The sequence below is a fragment of the Fusarium fujikuroi genome, chromosome FFUJ_chr06, assembly GCF_900079805.1.
Source record: "Fusarium fujikuroi IMI 58289 draft genome, chromosome FFUJ_chr06".
In the NCBI taxonomy this organism is placed as follows: Eukaryota; Fungi; Ascomycota; class Sordariomycetes; order Hypocreales; family Nectriaceae; genus Fusarium; species Fusarium fujikuroi.
This window is the reverse complement of record NC_036627.1, coordinates 2,388,360-2,407,726: the sequence shown is the minus strand read 5'-3', so window position 1 is coordinate 2,407,726 and position 19,367 is coordinate 2,388,360. Positions and strand designations below refer to the sequence as shown.

Below are 19,367 nucleotides of genomic sequence, written 5' to 3'. Positions count from 1 at the left end.
TTTTTTTTTTAATGAATCAGGAGGCAGATGAGAGGTGTTTTATTTGCGTTAGCATCAGAAATGCATGTTTAGGAGTTATGACTATGATGAGACAACGCTGGCTTTCGGCATAAGTATTGTATTTGGTCGGTCAATAGACAGACAATCCGACTGAACGTTTTATGACAAGCAAATAGTTGAACAACTTGTGTTACGTGAATTAAATTCCACGATCAAATTAGACACGGAAGTGCATGTTATCTTCCTCTCTCATTAAGGACGGTTATACCACTCAATCTTGAATCATGCAGAGATTCCTATTACACATTGATAAATCATTTCTCATCAACGCCCTGGTAGCTCCTGGCTATTAATGTTGGCTTCCGTTTATACAAGTCCATAATCATTTGTCCAAACAAGCCATTGGCCCACGAGAACCTTTGTTCTGTCAGTACGCATAGCGCTTCAGCTCCGGCGGCATGACTTACCACGACCTTGTCCAATGCTTCTCGTTGTGACTATTAACAGTTTCGTGAATGAGACCGAGCCCGCTCGTTGAGTTCATCAACTGTCGAATACCATCCACGATCTCCTCGTCATCTTCAGTCGTCAAAAGCTGGACAATGAGCCCCATAGGCCACGCCATGCCTGGACCCAGATGAGGGCCACCTGTAGCATTCAGGACAGGTCCTCGGGCGTAGTAGGGGTTATATGAGCTTAGCACAAAAGCGCGTGTGTTGTCGTATACGTGCTGCGAGGCTGGTTTGTAGCCCAAGTGCGGAATACTCAAGAGGGAAGGAATATTGGCGTCGTCCATGAGACTATATGATCCGAAACCATCGATCTCATAAGCATACATCTCCCCGAAAATAGGGTGCTGGATAATAGCATGTTTGTTAATCCCAACTTCGATATCAAAAGCCAGCGCCTCCATCTCCTTGGCAACCTTCTCATCCAAAGGTCTCATTATCTTTGCGCATGCGGCGAGGTAGCGTGAAAACATCATATTGGCAGGGATGAAGTACTGATAAATGCATGCGTCGTCGGATGGTCGAAAGAAACTTCGCACGAGGCCAATATGACCCTTGACGGGCGCGCCATGGCCATGGTTAGATACAGTCTCTGAGGCACTGTCAGCATTTCGCAGCCATGTATATGCAGGTTTCTGCACTCTGCCCTGCTCATCGTATGTCCCTTCTTGCATATGCTTGGCAACCCTTAAGATTGCCTTGACGGCTTCGGCCCAGCCGAACTTGCCAAAGAATTCGCCATCCTCGGTTTCGTCGTAGTAGTCCCATGATAATTGAAGAAACGCTGCAAGCGAATCAAGCTCGTATTTGCACTCGAAGACGAAATCGGGGTCATATTTCGGACTGACGGTGTCTCGAGGTTGGAGAGATCGCTTCACACGGCGGAGCTTGGCTTCAGGTGGAGGATGGAAGGCATTGCAGAAGGGAGATTTGGTTATATATCGGGCTTGGAGGTTGATGGCTCCGCGGAAGAGGGAGGCGATGTCGTTCTCGTTGGACGGGGAGCCTCTGTTGGAAGAAAGGACTGACTTGTATGATTGGAGCTGATTAGCACTATCCCTCAGCCAAAGTGCGTTTATATCGCCGGTGGTGATAAAGGCCAGCTGATGAAGTGTCAGCGGAATACATAGTATGATCTTGGACATGAATATTAATTTACCTCTTCATCAGGGTCATCAGCAGAAGTGCCCTGCCATTTCACGGTTGTGTCGAGTGTATTAGGCCATGTGTTCAGAAACAAACGATACAGATCTGGATCACCAATCGCTTGGTCCATCTCGTCGTAGATCACCTTCTCAACCGCAGGCACTGAATATGTGCGGCAATCCTTGCCTGGACGCTGAAAAGGATACGCATGTCGCCCTGACGAGAAAGGCTCGTGTCGTTCGCGGGCGAACTGTTCGTAGTTGGGGCAATTGGCAGATACGGCTACGATGCTGGCCAGAAGGGGGAGTATGTGGTACATTTTGACGGTATTTCCGTCATTTGAAGAGGTTGTTGTTATGCAAACATTTTGGTGTTTCTTGGATGATTGTACCAGAAGGCGCCCGGTTTGAATATGTAGGAACCAATGATGGCCATTGACCCCTGACTAAAACTAAAGGGATGAGTGGGGCTGAAGCTGGGGAAGCCTGAAGCGTTGGAGATAAACTTCATAGGCTAATTGAAATAAGGTGATCGATCCAGTGAACCGTCCAAAATAGGCATTGGTTTAGACGGATTGAGATGAGGACATCCATTGTTTATCTTAAGGCAAGTTCATACCTATATAGGCGATCTATAGTATCCCTATCAATCTCATAACTATATACTTTCAGATCACTGGCAAGTCAATTGTGAGATGTTTTAATTCATAGATCAGGTACTTTGGGATTTTCAACATGTTCTTGCTTGCCCTTGTCTCGTTATGTCAGGGACCCAATCGCCGATTACAACACCACTGATGGTCACGTCCTATACTGGATATCCCTGCGCATTGTATCGAGAGTCTATGGTAAGGTAAGTGTATCATTGTAGATCGCTACGAACGCTTATCATGTTTCACTCCGAGATTCTCGCTATATCTGTCGGTTTGCTCTTCAATGCCAGTTATTCGTAGCAAAACATTCAGAGTCATATGTGCAGTATTTTATGCAGATCCCAGTGATCCATGCGTAGAGTTCGTGAAGCGGTGTTTCGTGAATACAGTAAAATATTGCCCTTCTCACGTCACTGTTTGCTTTGGTGCATTTATGGATATAAGAGCTCCGGCTTGTGGGACGATGAATTGCCTACACACAAGACTACACAAGCCTTAGCAGCACACGATGGCATTACCCAGCATATTTGACATTTCTCTTCCTGCTAACTTCTTTATTAAAGAAGATTGTCTCAGTTTAATGCTTGGGTGTTTTAATCACTACTTCTTTATCTGCCCGTACGCTATGGTTCATACACATCTAACTCCTATCCTGGTTGGCTTTGACGGAACTACAGTCCTCTGGGCCCAGAGTACGACACCATTCGTTGAGTGCGTTGATATGACTCACCGACGAATTCATCAGGAGCTGATGGAGTTGGCGGAAAGCGGCGCGCGTTGGGTTGAGTACCAGTCAATCAGATATGGGTTCTCGAAATTAGCAGCGATGCCAGAGAGCCCAAACTCAGGACTTCAAGACGAAAGCTCTCAAAATTGGGATTGGTCTGATGGTGCAACAGCAATGTGGTGCAACCAGGCAAATTAAGATGCAAGGAAACCGGTTATACTGCAACACGTTCTACACGATCAAGTATTAATACGATGACTCAATCCACATTTGTGTATGATGAGTCCAGGCAACGAAATGGATACACCGCGACAATAGGCCTCGTATAGGGTAGTCAGCGAGTTGAAGCATGGGTACATATTAGTATCATTCAAAGACAGCCTGTCTGCTAGTTTGAAACTGGAGAAATCAGTAATATACTAACACTGAATAGAAGTGGCATATTATCTCCTGCAGTCTCGTTGTCTAGCTCGTCGGATCCATCACGTTCTAGCGAAAGCCGGACCATATAACAATAGCCAAGTACACTCGTTCGAGGGTAAATGACAATTGAATTTTCACGAGAAAGCCTCACAACGATGGTATAGTAGACTCGAAAAGCAAACCACTCCCTGTATAACATTAGTAAATCAAGTCATACCCTTGGCACACCGGGCTACCTCAACACGTGAGTGAGAATTTGCTGCTCACTGCAATGTAGTGTGTATATAGATGTCGAAGCAAATACAGGCCGAAACAATGCGTAGATACCTGAGCCGCGGCAAAGAACAGCGTTAAGCCGAAAGAAAGCATCGGCCAAGAACATCCGAATACCGAACGCTTGGGGCATGTAGTTGACGTAATTGTTCATGGGCCCTGGTATCATGACAAGATAATGTATTCAAAACTTCAATAGCAAGTATTATGACAACTGAAGCCTTCTGGGGACGTTCGAACAAGGACACTTTCAAATGTCAGTCTTAAGTGACAGAAATACTTGGGTACGCTTAGGATAGGCAGGCTAGTACTTTATGATAATTTAGTCTACCATGCTTTTTTGGACATATTCGTCAGGTATTGTAGGTCTTACACACGGTTACAGACTCAAAAGGAGATTTGCTGATTGGTGATTGTATTAATAGAGCTCATATATCAGATGCTGCTACCCATGACCATGTGCATAAAACTAACATTATTCGTTATCATCATTCATGATGTATGATGACATTTGCACATGCTAGTCACTGGAATCTGGATACATCCAACCATTGCATACCCCAGGTCCACACCAATGCGGATCAGCCGAATACCAACCGCGATTTTAGACGTTGAATGACCGTAGGTAGTTCCTTGGCCTCGGTTATCCAAAAACCGAGTGCCGGTGAGAGCCTTGACAAACCCTTAGGTTCTGCAGCTACAATACTCTACCTATGAGAGAAGAGATGATACCTTGCTGTAAAGAGATTTGTCAAGACAGGGAACCCCACCTCCCACTCTCTGAAGAATCTGATATCTAAATACCAAGGTAGAGGCCCGAGGATAACTACCTAACAAGCGGGAAAAGGAGCCCCAAGCTCTAGGGCACCCGCCAAAAGAGCCAATTAACATCCAGTTAATTGTCAAAAAGAAGTCCTCAGTTGGACCCAAAAGCGGTAATAGCCACCCCGGCGATCGTTCGTGCCTTCCCCACTATCGGCCCTCTCTACTCGCACCACGAGAGAAAGAAAGAGTCAACGGCGGCAGAAAGTTGCTTACTTGCCGCCGACACCAGGACATTTATTCCCACCTTGAGCTCCTCCAAAAGAAATCCCTTTCCCTTTACCCTTTTCCTTTCCCTCACCTAGAGTCTCACTCATCCATCGCCAGTCCTGCTCACGGTGGCTGAACATCCAATTCGCCTTCAGCTCTGTACCGTCATTATGTCCGCCCCACGACCAGTTTCGCGATGCCTCCAGCGCAGTTCGAGGGTGCTTTCTCGCTCCCAAGTTTGTCCCGCCAGATCTAACCTCTCTATCGCCACAATTTCAGCTCGATCCTCTATCACAAGAAGGACATCTACTACAGTATGGTCTGGCGCAAGAGTTCCAATGGCTTCTCGTGCTTTTAGCACTACCTCTCGACTTCGAGATGATGACCAAGATTTCGACCCCGCGAGCGTTGAACGAGAGTCCGACGAGGTTGATGTCTGTATCGTAGGAGCTGGTCCTGCTGGACTCAGCGCCGCCATTCGCCTCAAGCAGCTTGCCAATGAAGCTGGAAACGAGGATTTTCGGGTACTTGTCCTGGAAAAGGCTGGCGACCTCGGCGCTCACATCCTCTCTGGAGCTGTGATCCAGCCCACCTCCATCAACGAACTTATCCCTGACTGGCTCGACGAGAACAATCCCAATCGTTTCGAACATGCCACTCCTGCTGGCACTGACCGTATGCGATTCCTCACCAAGAACTCTGCTATACCCATTCCAGCGCCTCCTCAAATGACCAATCATGGAAATTACATTGTTAGCTTGAATCAATTCGTAAAATGGCTTGGAGAGCGGGCCGAGGAGATTGGTGTTGAGGTTTACCCCGGATTCGCTGCCTCTGAGGTCGTTTATGCTTCAGATGGCTCAGTTAAGGGTGTCGCCACCAACGACCTTGGGGTTGGGCGTGATGGCAAGCCCAAGGAAACGTTTGAGCGAGGCATGGAGTTCCATGCCAGAGTGACCATGTTCGGTGAGGGATGCCATGGAAGCCTGAGCAAACAGGTTATCAACAAATTCGATCTGCGCAGGGACAGCCAGCATCAGACTTACGGCCTTGGTGTCAAAGAGGTTTGGGAGATTGATCCTGCCAAGTTTGAAAAGGGGCTAGTTGTGCATTCGATGGGTTACCCGCTACCCAAAGATGTGTACGGAGGCTCTTTTATGTACCACTTTGGCGAGAATCTTGTTCAGATTGGTCTCGTCGTCTCGCTTGATTACTCGAACCCTTGGATGTCCCCTTACCAGGAGTTCCAGAAGCTGAAGCGGCATCCCTTGTTCCGTGATGTTCTCGAGGGCGGCAAGTGCATCTCGTATGGTGCTCGAGCTCTTATCGAGGGTGGCTTCCAGTCTATTCCCAAGGTCGCTTTTCCAGGTGGTGCACTCATTGGTGACTCGGCTGGTTTCGTCAACGTTCCGAAAGTAAAGGGCACTCACAATGCCATGAAGTCAGGCATGCTTGCCGCCGAGGCAGCATGGACTGCTATTAGCGAAAAGACCGATGAAGGCACAGTATTCTTGTACGACTACGAGAACAAGTTGAGAGATTCTCCCATCTGGAAAGAACTCAAGGAGGTGCGCAACATGCGACCATCTTTCCACACTCCTCTCGGTCTCTATGGTGGCATCATGTACTCTGGTCTCGAGGCTTATGTCTTCAAGGGTCGCGTTCCCTGGACACTTAAGCATAAGACTCCCGACCACGCTGCTACCCTTCCCGCCGATAAGGTCCCCAAGATTGAGTACGAGAAGCCTGATGGCAAGCTCACTTTTGATATCTTGACGAGTGTTTCCCGAACAGGAACCAACCATGAGGAGGATCAACCAGTCCACTTACAGGTCAAGGACTGGGACGCTCATACTGAGTCAACATACCCTCCTTTCAAGGGCCTGGAAAACCGATTTTGCCCAGCTGGCGTTTACGAGTATGTTGAGGACGAGTCAAAGCCTCATGGCGTGCGCTTCCAAATTAACGCACAGAAGTAAGTTCCAAAGTTTTTACTACGACCTTCTTAAGTTGAGAACAGACTCTAACAGCAGAGCAGCTGCATCCATTGCAAGACGTGCGATATCAAGGCTCCTCACCAGGATATCAACTGGCAGGTGCCCCAAGGAGGTGAAGGTCCTAAATACTACATGACCTAAGGAAACCAAACATTTGTTCTTTTTGGAAGCAACACTTTTTCGTTATGTATTCTGTATGATACCTTGTTTATATACCTTGATGCATCATTGGCGCGTTGGGGACAGTCTATTGGTATAAGGCTGAGAGTAAGAGATGGGAAGGTTTGACATTTGGAGCATATTGGAGTCAAGGTACAAATGAATGCAAAAATATGACTTTTGGTACGGAGTGAAGGCCTAGACCATAAAATCGACGGGCGATTGAGAGTACGCATGCTGCAATAGCACAGAGGTGCTTATTGTTCAGCCAGAAGCAATCCAGATGCTGTTGCACAGGGAGGTCACGAGCCGCATGGACTTGAGCTTATCAGCATGTGAACAAAGAGGAATGGCGAAGGCCTAGAGCGTCCAATGTGGAGAGCCTAGTCCTTGCGAATTCCGCGGCTATGTCCCTTGACATGTGCAGATAGTTGTTTGAATAACAAGATGACAATTTCAATTGCAGGACGACTAAATCACAAATGAGTGAGGCAATTGGCCAAAAACTACAACTAAGTATAATCGAAGCCATTAAAGTGTAATGACAAAGGAATCAAAGGCTTATCTTTTCTGTGAACCAGGTAAGGACTGAATAGAGATAGCTTTGCGATCGCCCCCACAAAAGAAGAGCAATGTTGTTCAAACAAACCTTGCAGTGCGGAGTCGGTTCATGCCCCGGCCAAATTTGCCCATGGATCAAGAAAGCTAGCGAGACATGGCGGATCCTGGTAGAACCGTGAAGAAGTTCAAATGGCTGGTTGGTTCCTCTGAGGATGAACAATCTGTGGAGTTCCTGTCCAAACCCAGGCTAGGACTGTGATAAGTCGTGGGACCAGGAAATTGTTAGTGAGGTACTTGTGTCAGCAAGCCCCCGGTAATTTGACGCGTTCTCGTAAGAGGTAACCATACTTGGCGATCCTTGACAATCAAAATTTTCGTGTCACCACTCGGCGTCAAATTGACGGTGGCATCCTGGAACGTGTCCTCAATGCAGACTGGGGTTTCCGAGAGTCACGACATGCAGGCTTCGAAAGTCTAGCCCAGGTGTCGGGAGCCATGCATCACTCTACGCTCAGTCTCGCATAAGAAAGCGGTACAAAAGCTGGTAGACAGCGTGATAAATAAAGAATGCATCAGCGTCCAAAAGTGAGCAACCATGACGACTGCATCATTTATGGCTGCTGCCCAAGTCGTTGTACTGAGTACATGATGCTAGAAGCCAGTCAGTGGGCGCACAGATCCAGCCTCCCTAGCACTGCGAAGGGGGGGGACAGTTTGCTGGCTAACTGCTTCCTGGTTGGCCACAGTTGAATGACTCACAGAGTCAGCGGGCGGTTGGGGGGGGGCTCAATAGCCTCAATATGAGGGCACGAAAAAAGGAAACCCCCATAACCTGCCCTTCACTCCCTTGTCGCACGCTGACTGGACACGGGAATGGCAAAATTCAAAAAATTCTGCTGTGCGGAGTGTCCGTTAAACAGGCTTTGTGCAGCCATTTAGTCGCGTGACCTTTTGACCGAGCCATATTTTTGTTGCAGGCAATGTAATGGGGTGACTTTGCTGATGAGACGCTTGCGAGACGACTATCGCAGTGAAATGAGCGCGATTCAAATGACCCTGCTCAAGAAGCTGGGGTGACGACGCGTACTAAAGGAGGGCGCGTGGGCTGAACAAAACAGTCAGTGAAGGGGGCAGAGCGTGTTTCAGGGTCCCATCGTGTTGGGTTGGGAGAAGAAGAAAAAAAAGTCCCACGGGGGGCGAGCAAAGGGTTTGACAGGGCGGAGCATGGTTAGAATCAGAGTTAGTGGTGCCCGCTCCGATAAGGAGCGACAGGGATACGCGACTGCGATTGGGGCAACAGAGGCGATCTTGGTGCGCCAACGAGCGAGAGCAATCAGAGTCAGACGCTGATGAGAGGTGGGAGTCAGTCTGAATGAGTGGAAAGCCTAAAAAGCAACCAACCGCGCCAGCACCCTTAGTCGGACTAGCACCCCCGGCCCATAATTCCAGTCCGTATCCGAGGCCCACAGGCCTGCGAGTCTCCATGGATAGGCGCTGTGACGCTTTTGTCGCCGCCGGATTGCGTGCTGATGCCGTCGCGGTATCCGGCTTGAGTCAAGCCAGTCCAGGTCAAGGCAGGCTCTGTTGGTCGATGGGTCTCGGTGCCCGCCTTTGCTGTCTTTCGTGATCGTTCCCGTCGGTATTTGGCATCGTTTTCGTCCATCTCGACTCGGTCGGTACCGGTTCACGTCGTCCTTCGCTCTCTCTTCATCTCTGCCGTGTGTTGCCTTTAATCATCTTCGGGGGTGTCGCCGTCGTTCGTCATCGAAATCGATCCAACATTTCATAGCTGGGTATTGACTCGCAGATTGCTGTTGAGGGTTGTTGGAGAAGGGGAGGTGCAAGGTCTGAGGTGAGGTGATGGAGGGACAGAAAATAAAGCGCAGGGAAAGGGATGACGACGACCAAAAAACTCGCAGCCAGGAAAGGAGGAAAACTGCTCACGCCAAGCTGTGGAAGAAATAATCCCGATACGTGTGAACTGGTAAGAGAGAAAAGACACGCGATTACAGTGCATGTTATGACTCAAAGTTAGTTAGTGCTGCTTCGATGATATTGTCACTTGGATTAGTTGTCTCGCTTAGACCGTTGCTTCTTCTGATCCGTGTACACGTCTTGGCTCCCTTGCCAGCCTGCTTGTGTCTCTTGCGACTGAACGGAGAGCAAGCAACGCTGGCGAGGGTAATAGCGGCTCACTATCACCCACATGTATGGCCCGTATCGGGCAGCAGGGCAGCCAGTTAGTGGCAATCCTTAAATCCTGGAAGCTCGCAACCCCAGTGCATCAGAACCTGCAGCGCCTGAGTGCAGAGCAACGGGAAAAGTTTGGGCGCAGGTCAGGTCGTGTTGCAAAGTCAAAACAGAGGTACCGATACATGTGTACATAGACTTTGAGTCTGCTATAGCGACACTTCAGGGGCTCAATGCTGAGACTGGGGTGAGTGGGTGGGAAAAAAGGAGATAAAATCAGCGTCGCAAGAGTGTTTGATTGGATCAACTCAGTTTAGTGCAGAGACTAGCTCATGCCAAGCCTGCCAGCGTCGGACGCCACAGGTCGTGTTGTTGCCTGGGGTGTCCTGCCTAAGCAGCCTTTGCTCAAAATTATAAAGAGCCAGCCCTCCCCTCGCCCGCCTGTTTCGAAGGACCTGCGCGGAAGTCCCGACTGACGGCCCTACGTACCAACCACTTACGTCCGGCCTCTCTTTTTATTTTTGATCCCCCCACGACGTCACACCCCACATCTACACTTTCACATCCCAATCTGTGTGGACAATTACCATCTTGTCCCATATCAGTCTGAGCCTTGAATCATCTCGGGCTTTGTCTCTCTCCTCTTCACTTTGTCAATACATCACGACTCTGCTGTCGCAGACGTGATCACACTCTCTAGGTCACAGCCCTTGCGACCAGGTTGCAAGAACTGAAAAACGTTCCTTGCCCTCTTCGCTCCTTGCGCGCAACCGACATCGTTGAACCCGACCAAGACCGGAACGAAGCGATACCCGCCGACACCGTCATCGTCATACATCGATTGGTCGCGCTATTGTAGACAACAATAGAAAGAAAGAAAAAAAAAGAAGCTGTCGTGAAGTGAAAGAAGCTTTTGGTCTTCTAAAACTATAATAACTTGATCGATACATCGACTCGAGGGAAAAAGCCACTGTCTTTCTGTCATCTTTCAAATCGTTCCGCATCGAATCTTTGAGTTCGTCGCTTTTAAGGAACAAAACTTTGCTGGACCAGTTTCTTTGTAGGGGACACATTCACTTGTTTCTCTCCCGCGATTGGTAGGTAGCCCCTCTGATTCACTGCACAGCCCCACTATCCCCGCCCTATAAAAGGCCTACTTCTCCTCCCTTTTCTCAACTTCTCTTTCGCAACACCACATCGGCGCTGCACTTGTTACCGGTTGCATCGTCACCATCGCATCTACCTTCCAGGGTAGGATGCACGCTCTTTTCCTTGATGCGCGGTGCTAACTCGGGTCTTGCTCTAGATCTGTTCAGCGATTTTTTTAATAACCGTTGACGCATCTCGATACCGACTCCAATCATGGAAGGCATCCAGACACACCCATCGAACGCGGCGCAAGCCAAGGCGTTCACGGCGCCAGGATCGCTGTCGTTCCCTGGAGCTACCAACGAGCTGACACCTCCGCCCGTCGGCACTGGTGATGCTGCTCAGCGACCTGCCCTCAACGGCCAGCAGGCGGCAAATGGCAATGGGGTGGCACCCGCAACGCCTGTCGCGACGCCTGCTGCTACTCAAGGACCTAGTGGAATTACCCCCACTCTACAGTATGTATCCTCCTGAGTGACCTTTTTATGCTCAGCGAGGCTTATCTGGCAAACTTTAAAGGAACATTGTGGCTACAGTGAACTTGGACTGCCGCTTGGACCTCAAGACTATTGCTCTGCATGCTCGTAACGCAGAGTACAACCCCAAGGTACTACACATCTGACGTGAATACCGAGTAAGAAACACGTTGCTAACAGAAGAAGCGTTTCGCTGCTGTCATCATGCGAATCCGCGAGCCCAAGACCACCGCTCTGATCTTCGCTTCCGGCAAGATGGTCGTCACTGGTGCCAAGTCTGAAGACGATTCGAAGCTGGCTTCAAGAAAGTACGCTCGTATCATTCAGAAGCTTGGTTTCAATGCCAAGTTCACCGACTTCAAGATTCAGAACATCGTCGGCTCTTGCGATATCAAGTTCCCTATCCGACTCGAGGGTTTGGCATCTCGCCATCACAATTTCAGTTCTTATGAACCCGAGTTGTTCCCCGGTCTTATCTACCGTATGATCAAGCCCAAGATCGTGCTTCTCATCTTTGTCAGTGGCAAGATCGTCTTGACTGGTGCCAAGGTCCGCGAGGAGATCTACCAGGCCTTCGAGATGATCTACCCTGTGTTGCAAGGTATGTCTTTGTTCACTCTTTTTCTGGTCGCACTGATACTAACATTTCTCACCAGATTTCCGCAAAGTCTAAGGTGCCACTTGACTCTTTGTCATCTTACATCCGACACTACAATGTCACCTTCTCGACGTGTATGACTAGACAACCCGTCATGATACCACGATTGTTTTCATGTTCCCTGGCTTCCATCTGGTCTTGATGCCCAGGCTGGAGGCCGGGAATTTGCGTTTGTACCATTTTGAATTTCTGCATTGCACTGGCGTTGGCAGGGGCGGCTAGGAAGGGGATTATTTACGAGGGATTTCGGTTCTGGGGAAAAGCAAAGACTACTCATCCCGCGACACATCATAGATTGCTCGCGCCAGTACTGTGGCGCACGCGCTCAGTTGATTTGAGCGCTTCTAATATTCCTGAGGGACGCGTTGAGCTGAGAGAGGGTGCTGAGGAAACAAAGTCGAACAGTTGCCCGAATGAGCCTTTTGAGGGTTCAGTCCAAAAAAAAAAACAATGAACTTGGTAACGAGTTCGTGACAACATGGAGAGCATACCCCAGCATCTGCTGGTGGTTAAGACAATCATATGGTTGCCTTAAACTTAAACCAACATCTGCGAGATGCATGTCTCCAGAGTGTGCAGGTTTTTTTTCTCAGTAGTGAGATATAACTAAAGTTTTAAGTTCTCTCCCAAGTTTGCAGTCGTTTTGATATTTTGTGTGTGAAGCTCGTGTGCGTCAATGATGCATGATTATCCACTCACGTGCACAGCCAGTAATGGCATTTTCTTTGTTGTCGATCGGCAAACTAGCCCCGATTCTCGGCACCACCAAAGACTTATCAGCCGACTTTTGGGCCCGTTCTAGTGTCGTTGGGGACGCTCTCCTACTCGGACAACGCCGTGATCGGTGTGGGAACGGGGAAAAGTCTTCGCATTTCATCGGCCCATGTGAACTTTCTTTTGTTGACAGTTGCAGATAGATAAGTGATCGTGTCTCGCAGGAAGCCTTGCTTGTCTTCTCCTCGACCGTCTATCATCTTTGTCTGTCACAATGGCCGGTCCTCCCTCTTCCATCCTTATCGTTGGCTCTGGAGTCTTCGGGCTCGGTACCGCCTGGGCTTTGGCCAAACGATCACACTATTCCAACACCTCGATTACTGTCGTCGACGACTGCGCAGGACAGTTTCCTCCAGAAGATGCTGCCAGTGTAGACTCGTCTCGCATTGTACGAGCCGACTACTCGGACCCTTACTATGCCGCGCTTGCCGCCGAGGCGCAGAAGGAATGGCGAAAGCAGGGTGATCATGAGGTTGGTGGGCAGGGACGATATTCCGAGTCGGGCTTTGTTCTCTGCGCGAGCGAGACTCCTAAAGACTTCAAGCTCAAGAAGTCTGGCATGGACTACACCAAGGAGAGCGCCAAAAACGTCGAGTTGATTGCTAAGGAGACTGGTCTGCCCGTGGATAAGATCCAGAAGCTGGAGAGTACCAAGGCTCTGCAAGAGTTCCTTGGCACAGACGGTTATCCCGGAGACTGGGGCTACCTTAATGGCAACTCTGGCTGGGCTGATGCCGGGGAGGGTATGAAGTGGCTCTATAAGCAGGCCCATGCCACAGGACGTATTCATTTTGTCAACGGCAAGGTGACAGAGCTCGTAACAGAGGGTGACCGAGTCATTGGTGCGAAATTGAGCGATTCAAAGATTCTCAAGGCCGATGTGGTTATGGTAGCTGCTGGTGCTTGGTCCGGCTCACTCGTTGACCTTCGAGGAAGAACAGAGGCTACTGGCCATGCTGTCGCGTATATGGACATCACACCGGAAGAGCAGAAGCGACTGGACAACTTCCCTGTGGTGTTGAATCTCAGCACCGGTCTCTTCCTCATTCCTCCTCGAAATAACGTCCTCAAGGCCGCCCGACACACATTCGGGTACATTAACCCGGTCAAGATTAACAACGCTCTTCCTCCTTCGCCCAACGATAAGCGGGAACCTTTCATCGCATCTCAACCCTACACCTCTCGCAACGATTCCTCAGATCCTTTAACCGTCGAGGCTGACAAAGATCTGCGCCGCGCACTCACGGATCTGTGTCCTATACGTGGCCTAGAAACCAGGCCATGGAAGGAGGCTCGAATCTGCTGGTATTCCGATACACGAGATGGCGAGTGGCTCATTGACTACCACCCGGGCTGGAAGGGACTCTTTGTTGCAACAGGTGACAGTGGACACGGATTCAAGTTCCTACCCAACTTGGGTGAGAAGATCGTGGATGTTATGCAAGGCCAGGGTGGCAAGCTTGGCGAGAAGTGGCGATGGAAAGAGATCCAGAATGATGGAGTCGGAAGAGAGACGAACGGAGTGTACACTGGTTTAGTGACGGAAGATGGTAGCAGAGGTGGACGGCCCTTGGTGCTCTGTGATGAGCTCGAGAAGGGCAGGGCGCTTATTGGGGACACCAAGGCCAAGCTATGATAGAACATCAGAAGGCCTTTGGGGCGCAAGCCGCATATGGATTGGATTTAGATGAAGCGTTCGTTTGTAGCATTTCAAGAAATCATGTTTTGTTTGTAAAGATTGGAATGTTTGAGAAAGTGAAGAAGCGACATGCATGGTCTGACTTGGAAGGAGGATAAGCTTACAACCATAACACCACTTACAACACGTTGGGTATGATATGGACAGCGGGCTAACAAATATCCGACGGGCCATGTTTCAGCAGCGCCGGTTTTAACATGACTTCACATGCCAGGGATGATATTTTATATGGAACAGGGAGAGACAGATTAGAGTTTTATTCTGTAAGGGGGTATAATGAAGGGTTGAGCTAAGGAATGATGATATCTGGTTCTTTGGTTCCACGACTCCATACCTGGTTACCAGACGAACGTAGGAGAGTAGCTTGTTGGTCACCTCTATGGTCATAGAACTGCTCTTGATGGAGGTGGGTTGCCTCTTATCTCATGTTCCGTATGGGTTTTGTATATCAAGTTTGTCTCATGTCACGTCCTTCTTAGTCATTGTGCAGTGCTGCTATAGCAGTGTTTATGTCGTCTCCGTTTTTATGTCCTTCTGTTCTTGACTGTCTCCTGTGCCACCTTTGCGGTCGCATTGACGATCAACTCGTGTTCATGAGAGTGAACCTTCTCCTTATACTGTTCTAGGTCCTCTCCCTTCCACTCAATTTCCTTGACCAGGATAGGAGTACCCCTGTCTACTTCAGCGATCACGTAGTGGGCCATGATGCCTGAGCGTGTTAGTCGACCAGCCTTGAACTCATCATAAGCTCGCTCGATCGCATTGGCTCCGTCAAACTCTCCTGGTAGAGCACTGTGTGGTTTTGTTAATGGTTCGGCTATTTACAAAGACGTAACACGTTATACTCACGGGTGCAAGTTAATGACGTTCAGGCCAGCTCTCTGGATAGGGTCCAAGAACGCAGTCGAAAAGACATGCATCCAACCAGCGAGTACAATAAGCTCAGGCTTCTCGTCGGCTGAGAGAATCTTTTCGGCCAGCGCGGCGTCATATTTCCGACGGCCTTCAGTCACCTTCTGCTCGTCGGATTCTCCCTTTCCCAAGAATCCGTGAGAGATCAAGTTAAAGTATTGCCAAGGAATGCCTTGTCACGAGTCAGTATATACACATGAAAGTCGTATGGACTAGCACGACGTATAGGATTTTGTGAGAGTGCCCGTACCAGCTTTCTCGGCTCGGGCAGTTGCGTATGCGTTCCGTCGGTTCACGATGAGAGAAATGATACAACTATTTGGGAGTGAACCGGTAGATATCGCATCAATGAGAGCCTGGAAGTTGGAGCCAAAACCAGAGGCCATGACGAGAATTCGGCATGGTGATTGGTCCGCGTTTGACATCTTGAAGGGTAGATACTGAAGTGAAATGAAAATTGTAGTATGCTTCAGTCATCCTCCGAACAATATTTCTCCAGCTTCAGTTCAAAACTTTCACCCCTCCAAGGGGTATCACGTGATGCCGATAGCGGCAGAGCACACGTTGTCGAGAAAATGGCCCAAGACACGCTTAAACAATATATAAAAAACTGGTTAGCCTATTTGGATAATTCCCGGTCATTATACTGCAGCGTCCCACTTGGTTCTGCTTTAGGGTGTAACCTGATGGGTTATATTGATAGTCTTCTGACACTTTTGCCAATAGGATCCATTACCTTTGGCTTATACTTTTCTGATTCGAGAGCCACTTTCACGAGACTTGTCACTAATAGAAGACTATTTCATCGAGTTGCATGCTTCCTTCTCGATCACATATGTTTCAGCCCGAAACTACTATAAACTGCAACTCACTCGATCTTGAGCCATACGTAGGGTAGGTAATTGGCCACGAAATACCGAATTGCGTTATGCCCCATTAAACCTAGCGCACGGTAAGCGATAAGGCTTACAGTGATGAGGCCCACTAGCTGGAACTTGGGAACGCGCTGAGACTATTGCGACCGCTAACGTTAACTCCAGTCAACTGTGTCTGTGTTCAGTCTTTCTTTCAACGGTCCCTATCTCGATGGAAACTGGGCATACTTCGCGTACGACAACAGAGATGCACTGAATCAACAAGCTGCAGACCGAAACCGAAAATGTCCTCCGGAAAGGGCGTATCCGAATTTCCAAGCTTGGAAGCCAAGCTGCAAAAACCGACCAAGCAGTCCGCCTTCGAGAAACAAAAAGCAGAAGCCGAAGCCAAGCGACTACGAGAAGAAGCAGAAACCGCTGCGGTGTATAATGAATTCGTCAAAAGTTTCGACCGCGATGATGACTACGATGGACACAACGCACCAAGCTCTTCAGCACCTCCACGCCCGCGACATGGATTTGGAGGCCCGCCACCACCCTCAGGACCAGGGAGACGGCATTTTGGAACATCGGGACTCAAGAGCGGACCAGGAAGCTTGGGGCCTCCGCCATCCTCCTTCGTGAAAAAGCGATCTTTCCAGGACTTTGCGCGGCCGTCGCGGGATAAAGGAGTTCTGGGCTATGATGAGGGAGCCAGTGGAGGAGGGCCGATCCCAGCAGCGAGAGCTTTCAATACAAGCGATGATGAGGATATGGACGGCGTGACGGATAGGGCAGAAGAGAAGGCTATAGCGAAACCTACACTGCGACTGTCGAATATTCCTCCGGGAACTTCCCCAGCCACGATCAAGGCCCTGATCCCAGACAATCTGACGGTCGAGAATGTCAAAATCACATCTTCGAGCAGCTCTGGGAACTCGGAAAGAAAACATGCCGTTTCGATTGTCACATTGTCACAGGAAACACCTGCGAACGAGATCGACGCGGCCGTCACTGCGCTACAGAACCGATATTTAGGTTATGGATATTACCTGTCTCTCCATCGCCATCTTTCATCAGCCGTTGCGAGTTCGGCTGCATTGCCACATATTGGCTCTTCAGCGACATCACATCCCTTTGGTGCGAAACCTGTTGAGCAGCCGTCAGGACCACAAAACCCGCACACGCAGCATGGATTCAATGGCAGATTTGCGCCCCCAACCTCTTATGGGCCTCCTGGCGCAGGCATTAATCGGTCGACCCTATTACATGTGCCGGTCAAACCGCCCACTGATGTAAAGCTTATACAACTAATTAGCAAGGTTATCGAGGGAGTTCTTGCCCATGGCCCAGAATTTGAGGCGCTGCTCATGTCACGACCCGAGGTGCAAAGGGAAGAAAAATGGGCATGGATCTGGGATGCAAGAAGTCAAGGCGGCATATGGTACCGATGGAGACTATGGGAGGTCATTACGGGTTCACAGCAATCACGACAAAAGGGGAAATACGTCCCCCTATTCGATGGTTCGCATGCATGGAGGGCCCCAGAGAAGAACCTCAAGTTTGAGTACACGACCAAGTTGGACGAATTCGTGTCGGATTCAGAGTACAACTCATCGGATGAGGAGGATTTTGAGGATGAAAATAAGAGGGAAAACCCAGATGCGGAATCCGAAAAGGCGTTCCTCAACCCGCTGGAGAAAGCCAAGCTAACACATCTCCTTGCACGACTACCGACATCGATGTCGAGGTTAAGGAAGGGCGATGTCGCGAGAGTGACGAGCTTCGCAATTACCCATGCTAGTCGAGGAGTTGACGAGGTCGTGGCGATGATCACATTCAACGTTGAGAAGCCATTTGCTCTTACTGGTGCAAACCCAGACAAGAAGTCCGAGGGTAAAGATTTCCAAACAAGCGCCCCCGAAGAGGTGCCAAGTAACGAAGGCCCCGATATCAGTGGTGCTAGTCTGGTGGGATTATATGTCGTCAGTGACATACTGTCGTCTTCATCGACAAGCGGCGTGCGGCACGCTTGGCGTTTCCGGCAGCTATTCGAGACATCACTGAAAGACCGCAAGACCTTCGAGACACTGGGCCTCATGGCGGAGCGACTCAAGTGGGGACGTCTACGTGCAGAGAAGTGGAAGCGCAGCATTCACCTTGTTCTGAATCTCTGGGAGGGATGGTGCGTCTTCCCTGTCGAGAGCCAGGAACTATTTGTTAAAAGTTTTGAGAACCCGCCGTCGCTGGTTGCCGTTGAGAAGGAGGATAGCGAAGAGAAGAAGGGCAAATGGAGGATGGTGGAGGATGGACAATTACGTGCACTGCCGGTTTCGACGGTCGAGGAGGAGGAAGAGAATGACGATGATGTTCAAGGCGAGGCGATTGATGACGATGATGTTATTGGAGAGCCGATCGACGAGGACGATATTGACGGAGAACCCATCGACGAGGATGACATCGAAGGAGAGCCTATCGATGAGGACGACGTGGCTGGAGAACCAATGGATGAAGATGAGGCTGTAGGGGATGAGTTGCCACCAGCACCTACAGATCAACCTACAACTGGCACTGAGAACAAGACCAAAGAAGGACCGCCTCAAGCCGGACAGCCTCGAAGACGGATGCGAGCAGTGGATATGTTTGCAGATTCAGACGACTCGGACATGGGCGGGTAGAGATAGGCGAAGTTCAATGATACCAATTTGTAATGGATTAGACGTACCGTTCCGTCTGCGAGATGGCGCCATCTAACGGCGTGAGACCAAGGCGGGCCAAAGAGTAAGATGTGATCTCTAGCTTGTGTGCGACCGCTGGACATTTGAAGATCAGTTGAGTTGGATCGGATATCAAGGCCGGAACGCCAAGGATGTGCAGAGCATGACATGAGACCAGACACTAGACGAGGATCCCACGGGAGATGAGCCTAGAACAGAGGCACAATGTAACACAGATGTGGAAAGCACATGCTGAGAATTGCAGCATTGTCGTTGGCAGATGAGTTTGTGATGAGCTATGCGTCTATGCTATGCTACCAAGGATGGACTGTGCATCTGACTCCTGTCGACTTTGTCACGGTCCAAACCAAGTTACGTCACAAATATTGATATAGTGGAAAGCAATTTATACGCATGAGGTAAAAACAGTCGACAAGAGAAAGCTGAGCGCTTGAGCTT

The 19,367-nt window shown here is 49.5% G+C and overlaps 6 protein-coding genes; 4 read left to right on the top strand and 2 right to left on the bottom strand.

Moving 5' to 3' along the window:
- Positions 1-314: 314 nt before the first annotated feature.
- On the bottom strand, positions 315-1,974 carry FFUJ_06088 (Mug157-like protein; the record flags this gene model as incomplete). XM_023579374.1 has 3 exons in its annotated part: positions 315-417; positions 468-1,612; positions 1,669-1,974. 3 exons carry the CDS (start codon positions 1,972-1,974, stop codon positions 315-317), a joined length of 1,554 nt encoding a protein of 517 aa, XP_023432220.1.
- A 2,958-nt stretch (positions 1,975-4,932) lies between these two features.
- On the top strand, positions 4,933-6,900 carry FFUJ_06087 (probable flavoprotein-ubiquinone oxidoreductase; the record flags this gene model as incomplete). XM_023579372.1 has 2 exons in its annotated part: positions 4,933-6,737; positions 6,801-6,900. 2 exons carry the CDS (start codon positions 4,933-4,935, stop codon positions 6,898-6,900), a joined length of 1,905 nt encoding a protein of 634 aa, XP_023432219.1.
- Positions 6,901-11,031: 4,131 nt separating this feature from the next.
- FFUJ_06086 (probable transcription initiation factor TFIID) lies at positions 11,032-11,967 on the top strand (the record flags this gene model as incomplete). XM_023579371.1 has 4 exons in its annotated part: positions 11,032-11,276; positions 11,338-11,425; positions 11,481-11,895; positions 11,951-11,967. The coding sequence occupies 4 exons, from the start codon at positions 11,032-11,034 to the stop codon at positions 11,965-11,967; spliced, it is 765 nt and encodes a 254-aa protein (XP_023432839.1).
- A 973-nt stretch (positions 11,968-12,940) lies between these two features.
- Positions 12,941-14,362, top strand: FFUJ_06085 (related to fructosyl amino acid oxidase; the record flags this gene model as incomplete). The annotated part of the gene is made up of 1 exon (XM_023579370.1): positions 12,941-14,362. The coding sequence occupies one exon, from the start codon at positions 12,941-12,943 to the stop codon at positions 14,360-14,362; it is 1,422 nt and encodes a 473-aa protein (XP_023432218.1).
- Positions 14,363-14,949: 587 nt separating this feature from the next.
- Positions 14,950-15,762, bottom strand: FFUJ_06084 (related to glycinamide ribonucleotide transformylase; the record flags this gene model as incomplete). XM_023579369.1 has 3 exons in its annotated part: positions 14,950-15,217; positions 15,275-15,509; positions 15,588-15,762. The coding sequence occupies 3 exons, from the start codon at positions 15,760-15,762 to the stop codon at positions 14,950-14,952; spliced, it is 678 nt and encodes a 225-aa protein (XP_023432217.1).
- Positions 15,763-16,496: 734 nt separating this feature from the next.
- On the top strand, positions 16,497-18,869 carry FFUJ_06083 (uncharacterized protein; the record flags this gene model as incomplete). The annotated part of the gene is made up of 1 exon (XM_023579368.1): positions 16,497-18,869. One exon carries the CDS (start codon positions 16,497-16,499, stop codon positions 18,867-18,869), a length of 2,373 nt encoding a protein of 790 aa, XP_023432216.1.
- Between the last annotated feature and the right edge of the window lie 498 nt (positions 18,870-19,367).